At 39.4% G+C, this 26,808-nt stretch overlaps 9 protein-coding genes across 9 annotated transcripts; all 9 read right to left on the bottom strand.

Moving 5' to 3' along the window:
- Nucleotides 1-859: 859 nt before the first annotated feature.
- On the bottom strand, nt 860-1,600 carry LOC132564377 (uncharacterized). Its single transcript, XM_060229030.1, has one exon. It carries the CDS (start codon nt 1,598-1,600, stop codon nt 860-862), a length of 741 nt encoding a protein of 246 aa, XP_060085013.1.
- Nucleotides 1,601-4,674: 3,074 nt separating this feature from the next.
- On the bottom strand, nt 4,675-5,901 carry LOC132564376 (mucin-2-like). Its single transcript, XM_060229029.1, has one exon. The coding sequence runs from the start codon at nt 5,899-5,901 to the stop codon at nt 4,675-4,677; it is 1,227 nt and encodes a 408-aa protein (XP_060085012.1).
- Nucleotides 5,902-8,494: 2,593 nt separating this feature from the next.
- LOC132564374 (histone H1-delta-like) lies at nt 8,495-9,052 on the bottom strand. The gene has a single exon (XM_060229028.1). The coding sequence runs from the start codon at nt 9,050-9,052 to the stop codon at nt 8,495-8,497; it is 558 nt and encodes a 185-aa protein (XP_060085011.1).
- Nucleotides 9,053-10,955: 1,903 nt separating this feature from the next.
- LOC132564373 (histone H1-delta-like) lies at nt 10,956-11,513 on the bottom strand. The gene has a single exon (XM_060229027.1). It carries the CDS (start codon nt 11,511-11,513, stop codon nt 10,956-10,958), a length of 558 nt encoding a protein of 185 aa, XP_060085010.1.
- A 1,903-nt stretch (nt 11,514-13,416) lies between these two features.
- LOC132564372 (histone H1-delta-like) lies at nt 13,417-13,974 on the bottom strand. The gene has a single exon (XM_060229026.1). The coding sequence runs from the start codon at nt 13,972-13,974 to the stop codon at nt 13,417-13,419; it is 558 nt and encodes a 185-aa protein (XP_060085009.1).
- A 1,410-nt stretch (nt 13,975-15,384) lies between these two features.
- LOC132564371 (uncharacterized) lies at nt 15,385-16,125 on the bottom strand. The gene has a single exon (XM_060229025.1). The coding sequence runs from the start codon at nt 16,123-16,125 to the stop codon at nt 15,385-15,387; it is 741 nt and encodes a 246-aa protein (XP_060085008.1).
- A 3,074-nt stretch (nt 16,126-19,199) lies between these two features.
- LOC132564370 (mucin-2-like) lies at nt 19,200-20,426 on the bottom strand. Its single transcript, XM_060229024.1, has one exon. It carries the CDS (start codon nt 20,424-20,426, stop codon nt 19,200-19,202), a length of 1,227 nt encoding a protein of 408 aa, XP_060085007.1.
- A 2,664-nt stretch (nt 20,427-23,090) lies between these two features.
- Nucleotides 23,091-23,636, bottom strand: LOC132564381 (histone H1-delta-like). The gene has a single exon (XM_060229035.1). It carries the CDS (start codon nt 23,571-23,573, stop codon nt 23,091-23,093), a length of 483 nt encoding a protein of 160 aa, XP_060085018.1. The 5' UTR covers nt 23,574-23,636.
- A 1,915-nt stretch (nt 23,637-25,551) lies between these two features.
- Nucleotides 25,552-26,097, bottom strand: LOC132564380 (histone H1-delta-like). The gene has a single exon (XM_060229034.1). It carries the CDS (start codon nt 26,032-26,034, stop codon nt 25,552-25,554), a length of 483 nt encoding a protein of 160 aa, XP_060085017.1. The 5' UTR covers nt 26,035-26,097.
- Nucleotides 26,098-26,808: the final 711 nt, after the last annotated feature.

Raw genomic sequence — 26,808 nt, 5'->3', positions numbered from 1 at the left:
AAAAACTGGGGAAATTTTGGACTGTCACAGAAACGCCTAGTCCTACTCTAGTCTCACTTTATCTTTCCCTAATATAAACCTATGCTCTGTGGCGGCTAGCAGTTAGCCTTCTCTTTCGAAAACCAGCAGAGGTTCTTTAACGTGCACGGCGTGACTCACTGTACACCGGACCCCCGTTTAACGTCCCTTCCGAAGGACAAGAAGCTTTAGAAGATAGCGGGAGAGAGTGTATGGGGAAGTTGGAAATTGGAAAATAGGTTTAGCTTGTTAGCTGGTGTAGGTTTGTTATTTGTAGATGGGATTACTAGCCACCAATTTGACAAGGTTAGTCATGCTGGTCTAGAGTGGATTTTAAAAGTGGGGAACTGTGTTATTAAGTTCAGTTATGTGTGGTGTTGTGGGTATGGTTTAAAAAAAAAAAAAAAAAAAAAAAATGGGGGGGGGGAATCTTAATGTTTTTTTTTTTTTTTTTTACAATGTCCCCTGCTAAGGGATGTGGTGTGTGTTATTGGCATGTATTAAAGGGTATTGTTGGTATGTGTGAGGTGGTGAAATTATAGTCCTGTGTCCAGTGTTGAATACACCTCCCTGTAAAGTCAATTACAGAGGGCTGTGTATCCTGGTTTCCCTACCTACCATAGGTTACTGACCACCCATTGGGGACATGTAGATTCGAATACGTCCACTGTTTATCCAGTTATAGTAAGCAGTGGTTGTACGATCTACAAGTAGTACCTATTTGTGTTTTTATTCTATACTGGACGTGGACTCATAATTGCGTATATTGCGTGTGTGTGTGTGTGTTTTTTGATTTTTTTTTTTTTTTATATATATATATATATATAATTATATCGCTTTCCTAGATTTTATCAATATAATCAATATCCGTTAGATAGGAGGTTAATTGGTCGAATACATATTTTCTATGTTGTTTTGGAGGGTTGAGTACCGTTTTGGAATCGAATTTCATATTGTCTATATGCTCAATTTGGTTTTGGAAAACTGATCTAAAGTTGTCATGGGTGGTGCATTCGAACAGAATGTGTTCTATGGTTTCCGGTTCACCACAGTTTGGACAATATGGACTGACTTCCTTTTTAATACGGTTGATGTTATGACCGAGTTTGGTGTAGCCTAATCGAAGTCTAGTGATAACAGTATCCTCTACTTTATTATAACTATATAACTGAGGTTGGATCTTAACATTGCTCTCGATGGAATAGAGCCAGTTATTAGTTAATTTCGACCAATTTTCCTGCCTTATCAATTGAGTTTTGTCATTGATTATACTGACGACCTCTGATACACTCAAGTCTATATTTAGATGAACATCACGTGACCCTAAGGCTGCTCTAGCGAGTTGATCTGCTATCTCGTTACCTAAAATGTCGACATGAGATGGAATCCATTCGAATTTTAGATCTATTCCTAATTGATCGATCTCGGTGATCATATAATGAATTGCATTAAGCAGTTTAGGTCTACTGCTATTTCCAGTTGTCAAGGATTGTAAGGAGCTGAGGGAGTCCGAAAGAATGACTACTCGTTCAAATTTGGTGTGGTTTTTCTTAATACCTAGTAATGCTATTTGAATAGCCATGAGTTCAGCTGTGTAGACCGAGGCTCTGTCACTTAGTCGGAGAGATTTTCTGATGTTATATGTATCGTTATATATACCTATCCCTACTCTATCATTGGTTGGATTTTTAGAGCCATCGGTATAAAATTTAACGAAGTTGTAATATTTCTTATCTATCAACTCTAATGCTAGGTGTTTTGCGCCTATCGGGTCGTGGTGTTTATCTAACGTCTTATGCAGTAATAGCGATACGTTTGGTGATGTTTTTAACCACGGGACTTGGAAATCTTGTTTGCGGGAGATCTTGACACCTTCTAAACCATATTTCTGTTTTAATCTAAGTATTTCTGAAGGATAGGGAGCCCTGATGTTGGTAACAGGTATTTCACTATTTTGTATTGCTTTGTTTAGTAAGAACCTATCCCCATGATTTTGGGTTCTAGCCCAGTATTTTAGAGTAAGGTTTTCTCGCCTAAGTGTTAATGTTGTTTCGCCGGCCTCTGCTAGTAAACTATTGCTGTTGGTGTTTTTGATGGCCCTTAGCGCTACCCTTAAGGCTGTGTGTTGTATTACATCTAGATGTTTTAATACTGTGTCACTAGCTATATTATATACCTGGCACCCGTAATCTAACCTTGATCTAACTAAGGCCTTATATAACATTAATTGAGTTGTTTTATTGGCGCCAAATTTACAACCAGAAATATACCTCATGGTGTTAATTGCCTTTTGGCATGATTCCTTTACATATTGAATATGTTTACTCCATGTGAGTTTGTGATCGATTATCATGCCTAAATACCTAACTTGTTTTTCAAATTTTAATTTGGTCTGGCCTAGGTATAGTTCTGGTAGTGTTCTACTTCTAGAGAAATACATTGCTACAGTTTTTTGTTTAGATGGTTTAAAACCCCACTTATTGGCCCACTCATTAATTGCTGTAAGATTTTTTTGGATATGTTTGGTTAGATATCTAATGTTTTTTCCTGTACTCCAGATACACCCATCATCTGCAAATTGCGCTAACTTGGTGTTGTTGTTTAGCGTATCTGACAGTGTGTTGATGTAAATATTAAAGAGTGTTGGAGAAATAACGCTGCCTTGTGCTACACCGTTGTCTAGTTCAAGTTGATCCGAAAGAGTGTTATGGATCCTAACTTGAATTTTACGGTTTTTAAGGAAACTGTTGACGAATTTGAAGATGTTACCAGTTATGCCGAATTTTTTTAGTGAGACCAGAAGTCCGTCATGCCAAATGAGATCATAAGCTTTTTCCAGATCTAAGAAGACAGCTAGAGTGTTTTGTTTGAGGTTAAAACCTTTTTTTATCTCTGAAGTGAGTCGTAGTAGTGGGTCTAATGTCGATCTACCCTTACGGAATCCGCTCTGTTCCTCGTTTATGATACCTGATCTTTCTAATGAGTGTACTAGCCTATTGTTTACCATAGTTTCCATGACCTTACACAGGTGTGAGGTTAGAGCTATGGGCCTATATGATGCAGGTTCTTGTGGATTTTTACCTGGTTTTAGTATAGGTATAACAATGGCATTTTTCCAAGATTCAGGTATTATACCTGTGTCCCATATGTGGTTGTAAAAAAGGAGTATGATGTCTGTGATGTTGTCCGGACAGTGTTTGAGTATGTTGTATGAAATATTATCATCGCCCGGGGACGTGTTTCTCTTGTTCTGTAGTGCTTGTTTGTATTCTGTGATTGTGAATGGGCAGTTGAGATCACCGGTGTTAGGGCCTGGGTCTTTGATTTCATTATCAATGGTGACTTGATTGTGAACTTTATTTAGTTTGAATTCAGGGGTCAAATTATCATTACTACTAGCCTTTTGATATTGTTTAGCTAGAGTATCTGCCTTTTCCTTATCGGTAATGTTGTTCTTACCTAGTATAGGGATTTCTGATCTACTTATTCCCTGTATAGCTTTGACCTTTGACCAAACGTTTTTCAAATTAGTTTTGTTATTTAAAGATGTACAAAACTCTTGCCAATGATTGTTTTTGGCGTTTTGAATGATGTTATTGAAGTTTGTTTTGCATCTTGTGTACTCTGTTTTTAATAGTTCACTATTTTTATTTGCCCTCCATTTCCTTTCGCTATTCTTTTTGAGTTTTTTGGCTAACCTACACTCATCGTTCCACCATGGATTGTTTTTCCTCGTTTTGGGTTTGCCTGAGGTTTTAGGGATAGATGTTGACGCTATATCTAAAATAACCCTAGTTAAATTTGCATTAAAGACGTCAACATCTTGATCGAAAATTTCCTCATGTTGGATTGTTTCTGCTAAAATTTTGAATTGGTCCCAATTGGCCTTATTAAAAACCCATCGTGGTGGGTATTGAATTGTATTGACATGGGGTTTAAAATCAAACTGTGTCAAAATTGGGTAATGGTCGGAACCTAGAGTGCTATCGAGGGTGTTCCAGTAGCTACATTTACTAGCTAAGTTTGGAGATGCTAGGGTGATATCTAGATGGGATTCTATACCCCGTGCTACATCTATTCTAGTAGGGTTACCCTCATTTAGTATGGTTAGACCAGTCTCATCTGCCCATTTGTGTATTGTTTCTCCCCGGGAATTGTTTTTGTTACTTCCCCACAATGTATGATGTCCATTAAAATCCCCGGTTACAATGATGTTATCTGTGTCGATATTTTCTATCAGATTCACCAGGGAATTAAATGGAATTGGTTTTTTGGGGGAGAGGTATATATTGAGTATGACTGTTTTGTTTGTTTTGTTGTGTAGTTCTATTCCTAGAGCCACAAGATCTTGGTCTTTGATTTCATACTCTTTGTATGCAATTCCGCATTTTATATATATTGCCAAACCTTGGTCCGAATCGTACCTAAATGGTGGATTGTAACCATTAATTTTGAAACTTTTGTGTTTAGGTTTAAGCATTGTTTCCTGAATACATAAAATATCGGGAGCATTTTCGTTCAGAAATGATTTTAATTCTGAAATTTTCGGCTTAAGGCCTCCTGCATTCCAATGCATGACAGTAAGGCCTGACTGGTCATTTAATATACCCGCGAAAGAAAATGGGTATTTATATTAAATTTATGTTGCTTGTGGCTCTAGTAAAGCTGTCGTTTGCTATTTCCAGGTCTCGGCTGATTGGCGGTGTGTTTTGCCCGTGATCTGGTGTTAGGGCGTGTCGGTGTTGTTTGTTTGTTTTTTGGTGTTGTTTTATTGTTTGTTTGTGTCCTACGTCTACCCAATCCAGTAGGAGAGCGAGGTGTGGGAGGTTTGGACAGAAACGAGTCGTCTAACTCTCCAGAACTATCCAGAAGGTGTATTGTTTGTTGTGTAGGAGTGTTTTTGGTTTGTGTGGTTGTTATTAAGGTTTGGGGTGTTGTTTGTGTTAGGAAAAGTGTAGGTGATGTTGTTGGTGTGGACTGTGTTGGTTTTGGCTGTGTTGGTGAGGTTTGTGTGGGTGTTGTTTGTGTCAGTTTATTTATGGGTGTGACTTGAGGTGCCGGGAACCCGTTTTGTTTGTTTATTAGGGCCCTGACTTTTTGTAGTGCTTGTCTGTCTGTGAGTGTTTGATCACGTGCTAACAGGACAATATTGCCGAGTAGCTCTGTGGTGACTAATACTCCGTGTTGTGTAGGTGTTATTTGTGAGTTAATGGTTGTAGTAGTGTTGGTGTGTTTGTTTGTGTTATTTTGCGGAGTGTTGTTTTGTACGACTGCCGAGTACAGTCGATTTGTTGTAGTTTTGTTGTAGGTGATTTGGGTTGTTGAGCACTGGGAATATTTTGGTTTTGTATGCTTTGTAGTAGGTTTTTGTTGTTTGCGTGGTACGTTGAATTTTGTTACTGGATATGTGATTTTGTTAAATTTGATTTCTTTAGGTAGAGTGTTTGAGTGAAATTCCAGTAGGATGGATGTAGTAGGTTGTTTGTCTTTGTTGTGCATCCTACTGGCTGTCTTGACATTGTTTATTTTGTTTAATGATGTTAATGACGTGTTGAGGGGGATCCGATAGATGACCCCCTTTGTTGTTGTGCGAGTCATTTTTTGTTTGCGTCTAGGTGGGGAGTTTGTATATGGCCGTTTAGATAGCCGTGTTGTACATGGTGTACCATCTATACATGCGATTTTCATCGCCTTTGTTATGCACATCGCTGTGGCGCAGAGAACTAATATGATACCTGATGGTAGCATCTTGACGTCCCTGACGTCACTGGTTACCCCTGTGTATTGGGATATGTCCCCGCGAACACGTCCCGCATGTAGTGGTTTTTTATCCCTAGGGGTCAGTATAACTACGGCGGGTTTGTTTGTGGTTGGGCCAGCCATGTTGTGTTTGTAGTTAGTTGACAGAGGGAAAAGGGTGAGAGGAATTCCTGTGGGGAGATCCTAATTAGTCTAGAATAAAAGGTCTGGTGTGTTACCTGGAGACGGAGCGACAGAGACCTTGATTGAGAAAAGAACGCGGTCAAGCGTGAAAGTGAGTGGTCTGGATAGCAGAGGTTGTGTAGTCAGGTGTGAAAGTGTGATATCTGGCCACGGAAAGACAATGGACAGGAACCAGATACAGTTTTTCTTTTGTTTTTGGGGTTGGGATGGCACTTTATAAGGCCGTCTTAAAAATGGTCCGAAATGGTCCGAAATGAATAGCCCGATAAGAAAATAGATAAAATAAAGGTTATATGTATCAGAGATATATAAAATATGAAATATTTTCTACAGAATTATAACTCTACCTAATACTGTTTGGACCTTCCTATTGTATTTGATATATAGCTGAATCTAGTTATAACTATAGTATCACTATAAAACTCCTTAAACAAGGTATCTAAATAATAAATTATACAGACCAGGATACTATTTATTATCAGTTCCCGACGCTAAAATACGAGATAGCGACTAAATGATTATATAAGAAATTTTGAAAAGTACTTATCCTTCTGATGGATTTCTCGGGAACTCTGTTGTCTAATTAATCCTCGGTCTGCCGAAATAAAGGTTAACACATCAAAAAAAGAAAGAAAAAAAAAAGTCCACAGGATATATTCCAGAAGAATATATGGAATATATATATATATATATATAAAAGACTGTTGGTGAATGATGTAACCTAACACTGTTTTTGCTGCACCTCGCCGAGGACACCTAACGGCGCGTTAGCCTGTCTGTGTGGAAAACAAGTAATTTGTGTTTCCTTGGTGTGAATAAACGTTGTTTATAGCTCTAAATTATTGGAGAAAATTAGTGATATATACACCTATTTGCTAACGGATAGATAGGCAAACGAATGGTGTTTTCAAAATTTAAATCGGTTTCGTAATGAGTGAGCTACATGACATTTTCCTATAATTTTGTCAGTGCGGTTTCACTATTAGTTGAATAGAATTGTTCTAAATTCGTAATATATGCGTTATTTTCATAAACACACTATTTACTTAGTTTCTTAATATATACATGTTCATTGTATATATGGTAATAAATGGTATTTGTGAATAATTTAGATTTAGAATGTAAATATCATAGACATGGAAGCACATTTATCGAATTCCTGCTATACTTAATCTCAATCCATAGTCTCCACCATTTTCGATTCGATTATCGCATTTAATTGCTAACAAATATCACATTCTAAGTATGGAATATGTTTTTTGGGGGTTTTTTTCCCTCCCAATTCATACGTCATCGTATCCACATGTGTGTTGTGCTGTATTGTATGTGTGATCATATATATACGTGTACACATGTGTACTTGACTCGACTCTACGCAAACATGTATTAATTCTGTGTTGTCTAGATATCGAACTCGAAAATAAAGAAATGGTGTGTATGTATGGGGGTGTGTTTGTGGGTGTGGGTGTGCGCGCGCTAGTAACAGTCACAGGTGAGCGGGGAAAAAAAAAAAAAAAACACATGCACACACTCACACACAAAACAAAACAAAACCACACAAATAGGAGAATCGGATTTCATATTTTTAAAAAATAAAACTGCCGTGGTTGGAGCCCCCGGACTCAGCCTTTCGCAATAAATGTGTTTGGCTCACACATCCATTTTATACATTCTGGGTTAAATTTATACTTTAGAAATTTGAGTCAGAACAACTTTATATTCAGGATAATTCTCTATCGTATAGACGACGACGATACTTACCTTTGATCGTGCACTATACACATACGTACACAGGTATACACGACAACGTACCCACGTGCACGGACAGTGAAAACGACTCCTGCAACTGGGTAAACTGAAATATGTGGAAATTGGAATAATACCACCTGTTTCAACTATTTTGAAAAAAAAATGTATAGCGGAAATTGTCTCGATTTCAGAGTATGATTTTGAAGTGTTTTCACTAGTTTCCACATAAACATTACTATTATTTCATATATGAAATGATTGTTGGTTGAAAGTGGCAATTTTTAGCGTTAGTCGGTACACTACATTTGTGTATTTGAATTCAGATTGTACATGCGTAGTATTAAGAAATAAACCGATACCGTGTCAGCTTATAGGTGTATTAACTGTTGGTTTAACGTGTATATTATTGAAATTCATTCACCTAATCATAAATGGGCGGGGCCGGGCGTGAGTGTGTACTTGTCGGGTGGGAGACGGGGGACGGGGCGGCGACTTAGAAGTTGTAGCAGGTATCAATTGTTTATAACAAAAAAGTGTGTGATGTGAAGTAGTCCTGTGGGGTTGGGTGGGAAGGTGGATTTTCCTTTACTTTCGGGTAGGTGGGTGTATTTGGAGGGTGGGGGTGGGGAAGGGTGTTGTTGGTTTGTTCGTTGGTCAATTATAAGAAGTTACGATTAGTGCTTTTTGCGTATTTTTCGAGGCGTAATTGGATGATTTTCGTGACATGTGGGTAGTCCTAAAAAGGACTGTTTACGTGTCGTTCGGACGGTGTAAGATATACATCTTATTTTTTTGCAGCCTTGGCTTTCTTAGGCTTGTCTGTCTTAGCTTTCTTCGGAGACTTGATAGCCTTTTTCTTAGGGGTCTTGGGCTTGGTAGTTTTCTTGGATGGTTTCTTCTCCGTGGTTTTCTTGGTAGCTGCTTTCTTGGGTGTCTTTGCCTTTGGTTTCTTAGCCGTCGCCGACGTAGTCGCTTTCTTCGCCGCCGGTTTCTTAGGTTTTGCTGCTTTCGGCTTAACCACTTTCTTAGCGGCTGGTTTTTTGGCGGGTTTAGGTTTCTCTCCGAGCTTGAATGATCCAGCAGCTCCGGTTCCTTTCGACTGTTTCAGGGCTCCTTTCTTCACGCCGTTCCGGAGGGCGATCTTCAGGTGTGCGTTGATAGCCTTAGCGTCGGATCCCACTTTGAAGTTAGCCATGATGTATTTCAGTATTGCCTGACGGGACGAGCCTCCACGTTCCTTCAGACTTCCCACTGCAGTGGCCACCATGTCGCTGTACTTTGGATGAGCTGCCGGGGTCTTTGGCTTCTTCACTGCTTTCTTCACTGGAGTCTTCTCTGCCATCTTCGGATTCGTCTGGATGTGATTGTTCGAGAACTGCGCTAGTCAGTGCTAGGTAAGCTGTATGCCCCGCCCGTCCTCGCTCAGCCGTTTAAGCGCTTTTTGCTGCACCTCGCCGAGGACACCTAACGGCGCGTTAGCCTGTCTGTGTGGAAAACAAGTAATTTGTGTTTCCTTGGTGTGAATAAACGTTGTTTATAGCTCTAAATTATTGGAGAAAATTAGTGATATATACACCTATTTGCTAACGGATAGATAGGCAAACGAATGGTGTTTTCAAAATTTAAATCGGTTTCGTAATGAGTGAGCTACATGACATTTTCCTATAATTTTGTCAGTGCGGTTTCACTATTAGTTGAATAGAATTGTTCTAAATTCGTAATATATGCGTTATTTTCATAAACACACTATTTACTTAGTTTCTTAATATATACATGTTCATTGTATATATGGTAATAAATGGTATTTGTGAATAATTTAGATTTAGAATGGGTAAATATCATAGACATGGAAGCACATTTATCGAATTCCTGCTATACTTAATCTCAATCCATAGTCTCCACCATTTTCGATTCGATTATCGCATTTAATTGCTAACAAATATCACATTCTAAGTATGGAATATGTTTTTTGGGGGTTTTTTTCCCTCCCAATTCATACGTCATCGTATCCACATGTGTGTTGTGCTGTATTGTATGTGTGATCATATATATACGTGTACACATGTGTACTTGACTCGACTCTACGCAAACATGTATTAATTCTGTGTTGTCTAGATATCGAACTCGAAAATAAAGAAATGGTGTGTATGTATGGGGGTGTGTTTGTGGGTGTGGGTGTGCGCGCGCTAGTAACAGTCACAGGTGAGAGGGGAAAAAAGGAAAAAAAAAACACATGCACACACTCACACACAAAACAAAACAAAACCACACAAATAGGAGAATCGGATTTCATATTTTTAAAAAATAAAACTGCCGTGGTTGGAGCCCCCGGACTCAGCCTTTCGCAATAAATGTGTTTGGCTCACACATCCATTTTATACATTCTGGGTTAAATTTATACTTTAGAAATTTGAGTCAGAACAACTTTATATTCAGGATAATTCTCTATCGTATAGACGACGACGATACTTACCTTTGATCGTGCACTATACACATACGTACACAGGTATACACGACAACGTACCCACGTGCACGGACAGTGAAAACGACTCCTGCAACTGGGTAAACTGAAATATGTGGAAATTGGAATAATACCACCTGTTTCAACTATTTTGAAAAAAAAATGTATAGCGGAAATTGTCTCGATTTCAGAGTATGATTTTGAAGTGTTTTCACTAGTTTCCACATAAACATTACTATTATTTCATATATGAAATGATTGTTGGTTGAAAGTGGCAATTTTTAGCGTTAGTCGGTACACTACATTTGTGTATTTGAATTCAGATTGTACATGCGTAGTATTAAGAAATAAACCGATACCGTGTCAGCTTATAGGTGTATTAACTGTTGGTTTAACGTGTATATTATTGAAATTCATTCACCTAATCATAAATGGGCGGGGCCGGGCGTGAGTGTGTACTTGTCGGGTGGGAGACGGGGGACGGGGCGGCGACTTAGAAGTTGTAGCAGGTATCAATTGTTTATAACAAAAAAGTGTGTGATGTGAAGTAGTCCTGTGGGGTTGGGTGGGAAGGTGGATTTTCCTTTACTTTCGGGTAGGTGGGTGTATTTGGAGGGTGGGGGTGGGGAAGGGTGTTGTTGGTTTGTTCGTTGGTCAATTATAAGAAGTTACGATTAGTGCTTTTTGCGTATTTTTCGAGGCGTAATTGGATGATTTTCGTGACATGTGGGTAGTCCTAAAAAGGACTGTTTACGTGTCGTTCGGACGGTGTAAGATATACATCTTATTTTTTTGCAGCCTTGGCTTTCTTAGGCTTGTCTGTCTTAGCTTTCTTCGGAGACTTGATAGCCTTTTTCTTAGGGGTCTTGGGCTTGGTAGTTTTCTTGGATGGTTTCTTCTCCGTGGTTTTCTTGGTAGCTGCTTTCTTGGGTGTCTTTGCCTTTGGTTTCTTAGCCGTCGCCGACGTAGTCGCTTTCTTCGCCGCCGGTTTCTTAGGTTTTGCTGCTTTCGGCTTAACCACTTTCTTAGCGGCTGGTTTTTTGGCGGGTTTAGGTTTCTCTCCGAGCTTGAATGATCCAGCAGCTCCGGTTCCTTTCGACTGTTTCAGGGCTCCTTTCTTCACGCCGTTCCGGAGGGCGATCTTCAGGTGTGCGTTGATAGCCTTAGCGTCGGATCCCACTTTGAAGTTAGCCATGATGTATTTCAGTATTGCCTGACGGGACGAGCCTCCACGTTCCTTCAGACTTCCCACTGCAGTGGCCACCATGTCGCTGTACTTTGGATGAGCTGCCGGGGTCTTTGGCTTCTTCACTGCTTTCTTCACTGGAGTCTTCTCTGCCATCTTCGGATTCGTCTGGATGTGATTGTTCGAGAACTGCGCTAGTCAGTGCTAGGTAAGCTGTATGCCCCGCCCGTCCTCGCTCAGCCGTTTAAGCGCTTTTTGCTGCACCTCGCCGAGGACACCTAACGGCGCGTTAGCCTGTCTGTGTGGAAAACAAGTAATTTGTGTTTCCTTGGTGTGAATAAACGTTGTTTATAGCTCTAAATTATTGGAGAAAATTAGTGATATATACACCTATTTGCTAACGGATAGATAGGCAAACGAATGGTGTTTTCAAAATTTAAATCGGTTTCGTAATGAGTGAGCTACATGACATTTTCCTATAATTTTGTCAGTGCGGTTTCACTATTAGTTGAATAGAATTGTTCTAAATTCGTAATATATGCGTTATTTTCATAAACACACTATTTACTTAGTTTCTTAATATATACATGTTCATTGTATATATGGTAATAAATGGTATTTGTGAATAATTTAGATTTAGAATGGGTAAATATCATAGACATGGAAGCACATTTATCGAATTCCTGCTATACTTAATCTCAATCCATAGTCTCCACCATTTTCGATTCGATTATCGCATTTAATTGCTAACAAATATCACATTCTAAGTATGGAATATGTTTTTTGGGGGTTTTTTTCCCTCCCAATTCATACGTCATCGTATCCACATGTGTGTTGTGCTGTATTGTATGTGTGATCATATATATACGTGTACACATGTGTACTTGACTCGACTCTACGCAAACATGTATTAATTCTGTGTTGTCTAGATATCGAACTCGAAAATAAAGAAATGGTGTGTATGTATGGGGGTGTGTTTGTGGGTGTGGGTGTGCGCGCGCTAGTAACAGTCACAGGTGAGAGGGGAAAAAAGGAAAAAAAAAACACATGCACACACTCACACACAAAACAAAACAAAACCACACAAATAGGAGAATCGGATTTCATATTTTTAAAAAATAAAACTGCCGTGGTTGGAGCCCCCGGACTCAGCCTTTCGCAATAAATGTGTTTGGCTCACACATCCATTTTATACATTCTGGGTTAAATTTATACTTTAGAAATTTGAGTCAGAACAACTTTATATTCAGGATAATTCTCTATCGTATAGACGACGACGATACTTACCTTTGATCGTGCACTATACACATACGTACACAGGTATACACGACAACGTACCCACGTGCACGGACAGTGAAAACGACTCCTGCAACTGGGTAAACTGAAATATGTGGAAATTGGAATAATACCACCTGTTTCAACTATTTTGAAAAAAAAATGTATAGCGGAAATTGTCTCGATTTCAGAGTATGATTTTGAAGTGTTTTCACTAGTTTCCACATAAACATTACTATTATTTCATATATGAAATGATTGTTGGTTGAAAGTGGCAATTTTTAGCGTTAGTCGGTACACTACATTTGTGTATTTGAATTCAGATTGTACATGCGTAGTATTAAGAAATAAACCGATACCGTGTCAGCTTATAGGTGTATTAACTGTTGGTTTAACGTGTATATTATTGAAATTCATTCACCTAATCATAAATGGGCGGGGCCGGGCGTGAGTGTGTACTTGTCGGGTGGGAGACGGGGGACGGGGCGGCGACTTAGAAGTTGTAGCAGGTATCAATTGTTTATAACAAAAAAGTGTGTGATGTGAAGTAGTCCTGTGGGGTTGGGTGGGAAGGTGGATTTTCCTTTACTTTCGGGTAGGTGGGTGTATTTGGAGGGTGGGGGTGGGGAAGGGTGTTGTTGGTTTGTTCGTTGGTCAATTATAAGAAGTTAGGATTAGTGCGTTTTGCGTATTTTTCGAGGCGTAATTGGATGATTTTCGTGACATGTGGGTAGTCCTAAAAAGGACTGTTTACGTGTCGTTCGGACGGTGTAAGATATACATCTTATTTTTTTGCAGCCTTGGCTTTCTTAGGCTTGTCTGTCTTAGCTTTCTTCGGAGACTTGATAGCCTTTTTCTTAGGGGTCTTGGGCTTGGTAGTTTTCTTGGATGGTTTCTTCTCCGTGGTTTTCTTGGTAGCTGCTTTCTTGGGTGTCTTTGCCTTTGGTTTCTTAGCCGTCGCCGACGTAGTCGCTTTCTTCGCCGCCGGTTTCTTAGGTTTTGCTGCTTTCGGCTTAACCACTTTCTTAGCGGCTGGTTTTTTGGCGGGTTTAGGTTTCTCTCCGAGCTTGAATGATCCAGCAGCTCCGGTTCCTTTCGACTGTTTCAGGGCTCCTTTCTTCACGCCGTTCCGGAGGGCGATCTTCAGGTGTGCGTTGATAGCCTTAGCGTCGGATCCCACTTTGAAGTTAGCCATGATGTATTTCAGTATTGCCTGACGGGACGAGCCTCCACGTTCCTTCAGACTTCCCACTGCAGTGGCCACCATGTCGCTGTACTTTGGATGAGCTGCCGGGGTCTTTGGCTTCTTCACTGCTTTCTTCACTGGAGTCTTCTCTGCCATCTTCGGATTCGTCTGGATGTGATTGTTCGAGAACTGCGCTAGTCAGTGCTAGGTAAGCTGTATGCCCCGCCCTTTTTTTTTTTTTTTTTTAGCTTAACGTCCTTGTTCCGGTTATAACCGAGCCTAGGACACTAAGGGGGAGGGGGCTGGTAGGGCCGAGGCTTTAGGGTGTGCAATTTCGCTTTTTAGTAATCACCAAACAGGTCTAATATGGGGAGGACAGATCTGACTATATCTATACCCTAACGTCTAAAGAAAAAAAAAAAAAAAACTGGGGAAATTTTGGACTGTCACAGAAACGCCTAGTCCTACTCTAGTCTCACTTTATATTTCCCTAATATAAACCTATGCTCTGTGGCGGCTAGCAGTTAGCCTTCTCTTTTTCGAAAACCAGCAGAGGTTCTTTAACGTGCACGGCGTGACTCACTGTACACCGGACCCCCGTTTAACGTCCCTTCCGAAGGACAAGAAGTTTTAGAAGATAGCGGGAGAGAGTGTATGGGAAAGTCGGAAATTGGAAAATAGGTTTAGCTTGTTAGCTGGTGTAGGTTTGTTATTTGTAGATGGGATTACTAGCCACCATTTGACAAGGTTAGTCATGCTGGTCTAGAGTGGATTTTAAAAGTGGGGAACTGTGTTATTAAGTTCAGTTATGAGAGTGGATGTGATGGGGTGATGTAAAGAATGTGCTGGAATTGGGTTAGCGTAGATTTTTGGGATTAGTGAGAATAAATGTGAATTATTATACAATCGATGTCGTTCGGGAGACTGTAGATTACTGTGTATAATCGTCTACATGTCTACCCTACTAGAGCAGGGATTTGTATATTAGAAGGTGGAAGGTAGGGTGGAAGAGATTTTGTAATGGTTGTTGGCTTTGGGTTTCGGCCCAGTGTATGTTGTATTTATGTAGGAGATGTTTTTGTGTGTGTATGTGGTGTTGTGGGTATGGTTTAAAAAAAAAAAAAAAAAAAAAAAAAATGGGGGGGGGGGGAATCTTAATGTTTTTTTTTTTTTTTTTTTACAATGTCCCCTGCTAAGGGATGTGGTGTGTGTTATTGGCATGTATTAAAGGGTATTGTTGGTATGTGTGAGGTGGTGAAATTATAGTCCTGTGTCCAGTGTTGAATACACCTCCCTGTAAAGTCAATTACAGAGGGCTGTGTATCCTGGTTTCCCTACCTACCATAGGTTACTGACCACCCATTGGGGACATGTAGATTCGAATACGTCCACTGTTTATCCAGTTATAGTAAGCAGTGGTTGTACGATCTACAAGTAGTACCTATTTGTGTTTTTATTCTATACTGGACGTGGACTCATAATTGCGTATATTGCGTGTGTGTGTGTGTGTTTTTTGATTTTTTTTTTTTTATATATATATATATATATATATATTATATCGCTTTCCTAGATTTTATCAATATAATCAATATCCGTTAGATAGGAGGTTAATTGGTCGAATACATATTTTCTATGTTGTTTTGGAGGGTTGAGTACCGTTTTGGAATCGAATTTCATATTGTCTATATGCTCAATTTGGTTTTGGAAAACTGATCTAAAGTTGTCATGGGTGGTGCATTCGAACAGAATGTGTTCTATGGTTTCCGGTTCACCACAGTTTGGACAATATGGACTGACTTCCTTTTTAATACGGTTGATGTTATGACCGAGTTTGGTGTAGCCTAATCGAAGTCTAGTGATAACAGTATCCTCTACTTTATTATAACTATATAACTGAGGTTGGATCTTAACATTGCTCTCGATGGAATAGAGCCAGTTATTAGTTAATTTCGACCAATTTTCCTGCCTTATCAATTGAGTTTTGTCATTGATTATACTGACGACCTCTGATACACTCAAGTCTATATTTAGATGAACATCACGTGACCCTAAGGCTGCTCTAGCGAGTTGATCTGCTATCTCGTTACCTAAAATGTCGACATGAGATGGAATCCATTCGAATTTTAGATCTATTCCTAATTGATCGATCTCGGTGATCATATAATGAATTGCATTAAGCAGTTTAGGTCTACTGCTATTTCCAGTTGTCAAGGATTGTAAGGAGCTGAGGGAGTCCGAAAGAATGACTACTCGTTCAAATTTGGTGTGGTTTTTCTTAATACCTAGTAATGCTATTTGAATAGCCATGAGTTCAGCTGTGTAGACCGAGGCTCTGTCACTTAGTCGGAGAGATTTTCTGATGTTATATGTATCGTTATATATACCTATCCCTACTCTATCATTGGTTGGATTTTTAGAGCCATCGGTATAAAATTTAACGAAGTTGTAATATTTCTTATCTATCAACTCTAATGCTAGGTGTTTTGCGCCTATCGGGTCGTGGTGTTTATCTAACGTCTTATGCAGTAATAGCGATACGTTTGGTGATGTTTTTAACCACGGGACTTGGAAATCTTGTTTGCGGGAGATCTTGACACCTTCTAAACCATATTTCTGTTTTAATCTAAGTATTTCTGAAGGATAGGGAGCCCTGATGTTGGTAACAGGTATTTCACTATTTTGTATTGCTTTGTTTAGTAAGAACCTATCCCCATGATTTTGGGTTCTAGCCCAGTATTTTAGAGTAAGGTTTTCTCGCCTAAGTGTTAATGTTGTTTCGCCGGCCTCTGCTAGTAAACTATTGCTGTTGGTGTTTTTGATGGCCCTTAGCGCTACCCTTAAGGCTGTGTGTTGTATTACATCTAGATGTTTTAATACTGTGTCACTAGCTATATTATATACCTGGCACCCGTAATCTAACCTTGATCTAACTAAGGCCTTATATAACATTAATTGAGTTGTTTTATTGGCGCCAAATTTACAACCAGAAATATACCTCATGGTGTTAATTGCCTTTTGGCATGATTCCTTTACATATTGAATATGTTTACTCCATGTGAGTTTGTGATCGATTATCATGCCTAAATACCTAACTTGTTTTTCAAATTTTAATTTGGTCTGGCCTAGGTATAGTTCTGGTAGTGTTCTACTTCTAGAGAAATACATTGCTACAGTTTTTTGTTTAGATGGTTTAAAACCCCACTTATTGGCCCACTCATTAATTGCTGTAAGATTTTTTTGGATATGTTTGGTTAGATATCTAATGTTTTTTCCTGTACTCCAGATACACCCATCATCTGCAAATTGCGCTAACTTGGTGTTGTTGTTTAGCGTATCTGACAGTGTGTTGATGTAAATATTAAAGAGTGTTGGAGAAATAACGCTGCCTTGTGCTACACCGTTGTCTAGTTCAAGTTGATCCGAAAGAGTGTTATGGATCCTAACTTGAATTTTACGGTTTTTAAGGAAACTGTTGACGAATTTGAAGATGTTACCAGTTATGCCGAATTTTTTTAGTGAGACCAGAAGTCCGTCATGCCAAATGAGATCATAAGCTTTTTCCAGATCTAAGAAGACAGCTAGAGTGTTTTGTTTGAGGTTAAAACCTTTTTTTATCTCTGAAGTGAGTCGTAGTAGTGGGTCTAATGTCGATCTACCCTTACGGAATCCGCTCTGTTCCTCGTTTATGATACCTGATCTTTCTAATGAGTGTACTAGCCTATTGTTTACCATAGTTTCCATGACCTTACACAGGTGTGAGGTTAGAGCTATGGGCCTATATGATGCAGGTTCTTGTGGATTTTTACCTGGTTTTAGTATAGGTATAACAATGGCATTTTTCCAAGATTCAGGTATTATACCTGTGTCCCATATGTGGTTGTAAAAAAGGAGTATGATGTCTGTGATGTTGTCCGGACAGTGTTTGAGTATGTTGTATGAAATATTATCATCGCCCGGGGACGTGTTTCTCTTGTTCTGTAGTGCTTGTTTGTATTCTGTGATTGTGAATGGGCAGTTGAGATCACCGGTGTTAGGGCCTGGGTCTTTGATTTCATTATCAATGGTGACTTGATTGTGAACTTTATTTAGTTTGAATTCAGGGGTCAAATTATCATTACTACTAGCCTTTTGATATTGTTTAGCTAGAGTATCTGCCTTTTCCTTATCGGTAATGTTGTTCTTACCTAGTATAGGGATTTCTGATCTACTTATTCCCTGTATAGCTTTGACCTTTGACCAAACGTTTTTCAAATTAGTTTTGTTATTTAAAGATGTACAAAACTCTTGCCAATGATTGTTTTTGGCGTTTTGAATGATGTTATTGAAGTTTGTTTTGCATCTTGTGTACTCTGTTTTTAATAGTTCACTATTTTTATTTGCCCTCCATTTCCTTTCGCTATTCTTTTTGAGTTTTTTGGCTAACCTACACTCATCGTTCCACCATGGATTGTTTTTCCTCGTTTTGGGTTTGCCTGAGGTTTTAGGGATAGATGTTGACGCTATATCTAAAATAACCCTAGTTAAATTTGCATTAAAGACGTCAACATCTTGATCGAAAATTTCCTCATGTTGGATTGTTTCTGCTAAAATTTTGAATTGGTCCCAATTGGCCTTATTAAAAACCCATCGTGGTGGGTATTGAATTGTATTGACATGGGGTTTAAAATCAAACTGTGTCAAAATTGGGTAATGGTCGGAACCTAGAGTGCTATCGAGGGTGTTCCAGTAGCTACATTTACTAGCTAAGTTTGGAGATGCTAGGGTGATATCTAGATGGGATTCTATACCCCGTGCTACATCTATTCTAGTAGGGTTACCCTCATTTAGTATGGTTAGACCAGTCTCATCTGCCCATTTGTGTATTGTTTCTCCCCGGGAATTGTTTTTGTTACTTCCCCACAATGTATGATGTCCATTAAAATCCCCGGTTACAATGATGTTATCTGTGTCGATATTTTCTATCAGATTCACCAGGGAATTAAATGGAATTGGTTTTTTGGGGGAGAGGTATATATTGAGTATGACTGTTTTGTTTGTTTTGTTGTGTAGTTCTATTCCTAGAGCCACAATATCTTGGTCTTTGATTTCATACTCTTTGTATGCAATTCCGCATTTTATATATATTGCCAAACCTTGGTCCGAATCGTACCTAAATGGTGGATTGTAACCATTAATTTTGAAACTTTTGTGTTTAGGTTTAAGCATTGTTTCCTGAATACATAAAATATCGGGAGCATTTTCGTTCAGAAATGATTTTAATTCTGAAATTTTCGGCTTAAGGCCTCCTGCATTCCAATGCATGACAGTAAGGCCTGACTGGTCATTTAATATACCCGCGAAAGAAAATGGGTATTTATATTAAATTTATGTTGCTTGTGGCTCTAGTAAAGCTGTCGTTTGCTATTTCCAGGTCTCGGCTGATTGGCGGTGTGTTTTGCCCGTGATCTGGTGTTAGGGCGTGTCGGTGTTGTTTGTTTGTTTTTTGGTGTTGTTTTATTGTTTGTTTGTGTCCTACGTCTACCCAATCCAGTAGGAGAGCGAGGTGTGGGAGGTTTGGACAGAAACGAGTCGTCTAACTCTCCAGAACTATCCAGAAGGTGTATTGTTTGTTGTGTAGGAGTGTTTTTGGTTTGTGTGGTTGTTATTAAGGTTTGGGGTGTTGTTTGTGTTAGGAAAAGTGTAGGTGATGTTGTTGGTGTGGACTGTGTTGGTTTTGGCTGTGTTGGTGAGGTTTGTGTGGGTGTTGTTTGTGTCAGTTTATTTATGGGTGTGACTTGAGGTGCCGGGAACCCGTTTTGTTTGTTTATTAGGGCCCTGACTTTTTGTAGTGCTTGTCTGTCTGTGAGTGTTTGATCACGTGCTAACAGGACAATATTGCCGAGTAGCTCTGTGGTGACTAATACTCCGTGTTGTGTAGGTGTTATTTGTGAGTTAATGGTTGTAGTAGTGTTGGTGTGTTTGTTTGTGTTATTTTGCGGAGTGTTGTTTTGTACGACTGCCGAGTACAGTCGATTTGTTGTAGTTTTGTTGTAGGTGATTTGGGTTGTTGAGCACTGGGAATATTTTGGTTTTGTATGCTTTGTAGTAGGTTTTTGTTGTTTGCGTGGTACGTTGAATTTTGTTACTGGATATGTGATTTTGTTAAATTTGATTTCTTTAGGTAGAGTGTTTGAGTGAAATTCCAGTAGGATGGATGTAGTAGGTTGTTTGTCTTTGTTGTGCATCCTACTGGCTGTCTTGACATTGTTTATTTTGTTTAATGATGTTAATGACGTGTTGAGGGGGATCCGATAGATGACCCCCTTTGTTGTTGTGCGAGTCATTTTTTGTTTGCGTCTAGGTGGGGAGTTTGTATATGGCCGTTTAGATAGCCGTGTTGTACATGGTGTACCATCTATACATGCGATTTTCATCGCCTTTGTTATGCACATCGCTGTGGCGCAGAGAACTAATATGATACCTGATGGTAGCATCTTGACGTCCCTGACGTCACTGGTTACCCCTGTGTATTGGGATATGTCCCCGCGAACACGTCCCGCATGTAGTGGTTTTTTATCCCTAGGGGTCAGTATAACTACGGCGGGTTTGTTTGTGGTTGGGCCAGCCATGTTGTGTTTGTAGTTAGTTGACAGAGGGAAAAGGGTGAGAGGCCTGTGGGGAGATCCTAATTAGTCTAGAATAAAAGGTCTGGTGTGTTACCTGGAGACGGAGCGACAGAGACCTTGATTGAGAAAAGAACGCGGTCAAGCGTGAAAGTGAGTGGTCTGGATAGCAGAGGTTGTGTAGTCAGGTGTGAAAGTGTGATATCTGGCCACGGAAAGACAATGGACAGGAACCAGATACAGTTTTTCTTTTGTTTTTGGGGTTGGGATGGCACTTTATAAGGCCGTCTTAAAAATGGTCCGAAATGAATAGCCCGATAAGAAAATAGATAAAATAAAGGTTATATGTATCAGAGATATATAAAATATGAAATATTTTCTACAGAATTATAACTCTACCTAATACTGTTTGGACCTTCCTATTGTATTTGATATATAGCTGAATCTAGTTATAACTATAGTATCACTATAAAACTCCTTAAACAAGGTATCTAAATAATAAATTATACAGACCAGGATACTATTTATTATCAGTTCCCGACCTAAAATACGAGATAGCGACTAAATGATTAATAAGAAATCTTGAAAAGTACTTATCCTTCTGATGGATTTCTCGGGAACTCTGTTGTCTAATTAATCCTCGGTCTGCCGATAGAATTAACACATCAAAAAAAGAAAGAAAAAAAAAAGTCCACAGGAATTACACAATATATTCCAGAAGAATATATGGAATATATATATATAGAAAAGACTGTTGGTGAATGATGTAACCTAACACTATATCGTTGATGACAGGTAACAAAGGTACTCTCTAACCAATGTGTATGTATGCCCCGCCCGTCCTCGCTCAGCCGTTTAAGCGCTTTTTGCTGCACCTCGCCGAGGACACCTAACGGCGCGTTAGCCTGTCTGTGTGGAAAACAAGTAATTTGTGTTTCCTTGGTGTGAATAAACGTTGTTTATAGCTCTAAATTATTGGAGAAAATTAGTGATATATACACCTATTTGCTAACGGATAGATAGGCAAACGAATGGTGTTTTCAAAATTTAAATCGGTTTCGTAATGAGTGAGCTACATGACATTTTCCTATAATTTTGTCAGTGCGGTTTCACTATTAGTTGAATAGAATTGTTCTAAATTCGTAATATATGCGTTATTTTCATAAACACACTATTTACTTAGTTTCTTAATATATACATGTTCATTGTATATATGGTAATAAATGGTATTTGTGAATAATTTAGATTTAGAATGGGTAAATATCATAGACATGGAAGCACATTTATCGAATTCCTGCTATACTTAATCTCAATCCATAGTCTCCACCATTTTCGATTCGATTATCGCATTTAATTGCTAACAAATATCACATTCTAAGTATGGAATATGTTTTTTGGGGGTTTTTTTCCCTCCCAATTCATACGTCATCGTATCCACATGTGTGTTGTGCTGTATTGTATGTGTGATCATATATATACGTGTACACATGTGTACTTGACTCGACTCTACGCAAACATGTATTAATTCTGTGTTGTCTAGATATCGAACTCGAAAATAAAGAAATGGTGTGTATGTATGGGGGTGTGTTTGTGGGTGTGGGTGTGCGCGCGCTAGTAACAGTCACAGGTGAGAGGGGAAAAAAGGAAAAAAAAAACACATGCACACACTCACACACAAAACAAAACAAAACCACACAAATAGGAGAATCGGATTTCATATTTTTAAAAAATAAAACTGCCGTGGTTGGAGCCCCCGGACTCAGCCTTTCGCAATAAATGTGTTTGGCTCACACATCCATTTTATACATTCTGGGTTAAATTTATACTTTAGAAATTTGAGTCAGAACAACTTTATATTCAGGATAATTCTCTATCGTATAGACGACGACGATACTTACCTTTGATCGTGCACTATACACATACGTACACAGGTATACACGACAACGTACCCACGTGCACGGACAGTGAAAACGACTCCTGCAACTGGGTAAACTGAAATATGTGGAAATTGGAATAATACCACCTGTTTCAACTATTTTGAAAAAAAAATGTATAGCGGAAATTGTCTCGATTTCAGAGTATGATTTTGAAGTGTTTTCACTAGTTTCCACATAAACATTACTATTATTTCATATATGAAATGATTGTTGGTTGAAAGTGGCAATTTTTAGCGTTAGTCGGTACACTACATTTGTGTATTTGAATTCAGATTGTACATGCGTAGTATTAAGAAATAAACCGATACCGTGTCAGCTTATAGGTGTATTAACTGTTGGTTTAACGTGTATATTATTGAAATTCATTCACCTAATCATAAATGGGCGGGGCCGGGCGTGAGTGTGTACTTGTCGGGTGGGAGACGGGGGACGGGGCGGCGACTTAGAAGTTGTAGCAGGTATCAATTGTTTATAACAAAAAAGTGTGTGATGTGAAGTAGTCCTGTGGGGTTGGGTGGGAAGGTGGATTTTCCTTTACTTTCGGGTAGGTGGGTGTATTTGGAGGGTGGGGGTGGGGAAGGGTGTTGTTGGTTTGTTCGTTGGTCAATTATAAGAAGTTAGGATTAGTGCGTTTTGCGTATTTTTCGAGGCGTAATTGGATGATTTTCGTGACATGTGGGTAGTCCTAAAAAGGACTGTTTACGTGTCGTTCGGACGGTGTAAGATATACATCTTATTTTTTTGCAGCCTTGGCTTTCTTAGGCTTGTCTGTCTTAGCTTTCTTCGGAGACTTGATAGCCTTTTTCTTAGGGGTCTTGGGCTTGGTAGTTTTCTTGGATGGTTTCTTCTCCGTGGTTTTCTTGGTAGCTGCTTTCTTGGGTGTCTTTGCCTTTGGTTTCTTAGCCGTCGCCGACGTAGTCGCTTTCTTCGCCGCCGGTTTCTTAGGTTTTGCTGCTTTCGGCTTAACCACTTTCTTAGCGGCTGGTTTTTTGGCGGGTTTAGGTTTCTCTCCGAGCTTGAATGATCCAGCAGCTCCGGTTCCTTTCGACTGTTTCAGGGCTCCTTTCTTCACGCCGTTCCGGAGGGCGATCTTCAGGTGTGCGTTGATAGCCTTAGCGTCGGATCCCACTTTGAAGTTAGCCATGATGTATTTCAGTATTGCCTGACGGGACGAGCCTCCACGTTCCTTCAGACTTCCCACTGCAGTGGCCACCATGTCGCTGTACTTTGGATGAGCTGCCGGGGTCTTTGGCTTCTTCACTGCTTTCTTCACTGGAGTCTTCTCTGCCATCTTCGGATTCGTCTGGATGTGATTGTTCGAGAACTGCGCTAGTCAGTGCTAGGTAAGCTGTATGCCCCGCCCGTCCTCGCTCAGCCGTTTAAGCGCTTTTTGCTGCACCTCGCCGAGGACACCTAACGGCGCGTTAGCCTGTCTGTGTGGAAAACAAGTAATTTGTGTTTCCTTGGTGTGAATAAACGTTGTTTATAGCTCTAAATTATTGGAGAAAATTAGTGATATATACACCTATTTGCTAACGGATAGATAGGCAAACGAATGGTGTTTTCAAAATTTAAATCGGTTTCGTAATGAGTGAGCTACATGACATTTTCCTATAATTTTGTCAGTGCGGTTTCACTATTAGTTGAATAGAATTGTTCTAAATTCGTAATATATGCGTTATTTTCATAAACACACTATTTACTTAGTTTCTTAATATATACATGTTCATTGTATATATGGTAATAAATGGTATTTGTGAATAATTTAGATTTAGAATGGGTAAATATCATAGACATGGAAGCACATTTATCGAATTCCTGCTATACTTAATCTCAATCCATAGTCTCCACCATTTTCGATTCGATTATCGCATTTAATTGCTAACAAATATCACATTCTAAGTATGGAATATGTTTTTTGGGGGTTTTTTTCCCTCCCAATTCATACGTCATCGTATCCACATGTGTGTTGTGCTGTATTGTATGTGTGATCATATATATACGTGTACACATGTGTACTTGACTCGACTCTACGCAAACATGTATTAATTCTGTGTTGTCTAGATATCGAACTCGAAAATAAAGAAATGGTGTGTATGTATGGGGGTGTGTTTGTGGGTGTGGGTGTGCGCGCGCTAGTAACAGTCACAGGTGAGAGGGGAAAAAAGGAAAAAAAAAACACATGCACACACTCACACACAAAACAAAACAAAACCACACAAATAGGAGAATCGGATTTCATATTTTTAAAAAATAAAACTGCCGTGGTTGGAGCCCCCGGACTCAGCCTTTCGCAATAAATGTGTTTGGCTCACACATCCATTTTATACATTCTGGGTTAAATTTATACTTTAGAAATTTGAGTCAGAACAACTTTATATTCAGGATAATTCTCTATCGTATAGACGACGACGATACTTACCTTTGATCGTGCACTATACACATACGTACACAGGTATACACGACAACGTACCCACGTGCACGGACAGTGAAAACGACTCCTGCAACTGGGTAAACTGAAATATGTGGAAATTGGAATAATACCACCTGTTTCAACTATTTTGAAAAAAAAATGTATAGCGGAAATTGTCTCGATTTCAGAGTATGATTTTGAAGTGTTTTCACTAGTTTCCACATAAACATTACTATTATTTCATATATGAAATGATTGTTGGTTGAAAGTGGCAATTTTTAGCGTTAGTCGGTACACTACATTTGTGTATTTGAATTCAGATTGTACATGCGTAGTATTAAGAAATAAACCGATACCGTGTCAGCTTATAGGTGTATTAACTGTTGGTTTAACGTGTATATTATTGAAATTCATTCACCTAATCATAAATGGGCGGGGCCGGGCGTGAGTGTGTACTTGTCGGGTGGGAGACGGGGGACGGGGCGGCGACTTAGAAGTTGTAGCAGGTATCAATTGTTTATAACAAAAAAGTGTGTGATGTGAAGTAGTCCTGTGGGGTTGGGTGGGAAGGTGGATTTTCCTTTACTTTCGGGTAGGTGGGTGTATTTGGAGGGTGGGGGTGGGGAAGGGTGTTGTTGGTTTGTTCGTTGGTCAATTATAAGAAGTTAGGATTAGTGCGTTTTGCGTATTTTTCGAGGCGTAATTGGATGATTTTCGTGACATGTGGGTAGTCCTAAAAAGGACTGTTTACGTGTCGTTCGGACGGTGTAAGATATACATCTTATTTTTTTGCAGCCTTGGCTTTCTTAGGCTTGTCTGTCTTAGCTTTCTTCGGAGACTTGATAGCCTTTTTCTTAGGGGTCTTGGGCTTGGTAGTTTTCTTGGATGGTTTCTTCTCCGTGGTTTTCTTGGTAGCTGCTTTCTTGGGTGTCTTTGCCTTTGGTTTCTTAGCCGTCGCCGACGTAGTCGCTTTCTTCGCCGCCGGTTTCTTAGGTTTTGCTGCTTTCGGCTTAACCACTTTCTTAGCGGCTGGTTTTTTGGCGGGTTTAGGTTTCTCTCCGAGCTTGAATGATCCAGCAGCTCCGGTTCCTTTCGACTGTTTCAGGGCTCCTTTCTTCACGCCGTTCCGGAGGGCGATCTTCAGGTGTGCGTTGATAGCCTTAGCGTCGGATCCCACTTTGAAGTTAGCCATGATGTATTTCAGTATTGCCTGACGGGACGAGCCTCCACGTTCCTTCAGACTTCCCACTGCAGTGGCCACCATGTCGCTGTACTTTGGATGAGCTGCCGGGGTCTTTGGCTTCTTCACTGCTTTCTTCACTGGAGTCTTCTCTGCCATCTTCGGATTCGTCTGGATGTGATTGTTCGAGAACTGCGCTAGTCAGTGCTAGGTAAGCTGTATGCCCCGCCCGTCCTCGCTCAGCCGTTTAAGCGCTTTTTGCTGCACCTCGCCGAGGACACCTAACGGCGCGTTAGCCTGTCTGTGTGGAAAACAAGTAATTTGTGTTTCCTTGGTGTGAATAAACGTTGTTTATAGCTCTAAATTATTGGAGAAAATTAGTGATATATACACCTATTTGCTAACGGATAGATAGGCAAACGAATGGTGTTTTCAAAATTTAAATCGGTTTCGTAATGAGTGAGCTACATGACATTTTCCTATAATTTTGTCAGTGCGGTTTCACTATTAGTTGAATAGAATTGTTCTAAATTCGTAATATATGCGTTATTTTCATAAACACACTATTTACTTAGTTTCTTAATATATACATGTTCATTGTATATATGGTAATAAATGGTATTTGTGAATAATTTAGATTTAGAATGGGTAAATATCATAGACATGGAAGCACATTTATCGAATTCCTGCTATACTTAATCTCAATCCATAGTCTCCACCATTTTCGATTCGATTATCGCATTTAATTGCTAACAAATATCACATTCTAAGTATGGAATATGTTTTTTGGGGGTTTTTTTCCCTCCCAATTCATACGTCATCGTATCCACATGTGTGTTGTGCTGTATTGTATGTGTG

This window comes from Ylistrum balloti, unplaced genomic scaffold, assembly GCF_031769215.1.
Source record: "Ylistrum balloti isolate Yb309-2 unplaced genomic scaffold, AGI_CSIRO_Ybal_v1 Utg372234, whole genome shotgun sequence".
NCBI lineage: Eukaryota > Metazoa > Mollusca > Bivalvia > Pectinida > Pectinidae > Ylistrum > Ylistrum balloti.
This window is presented reverse-complemented; position numbering and strand designations above follow the sequence as displayed.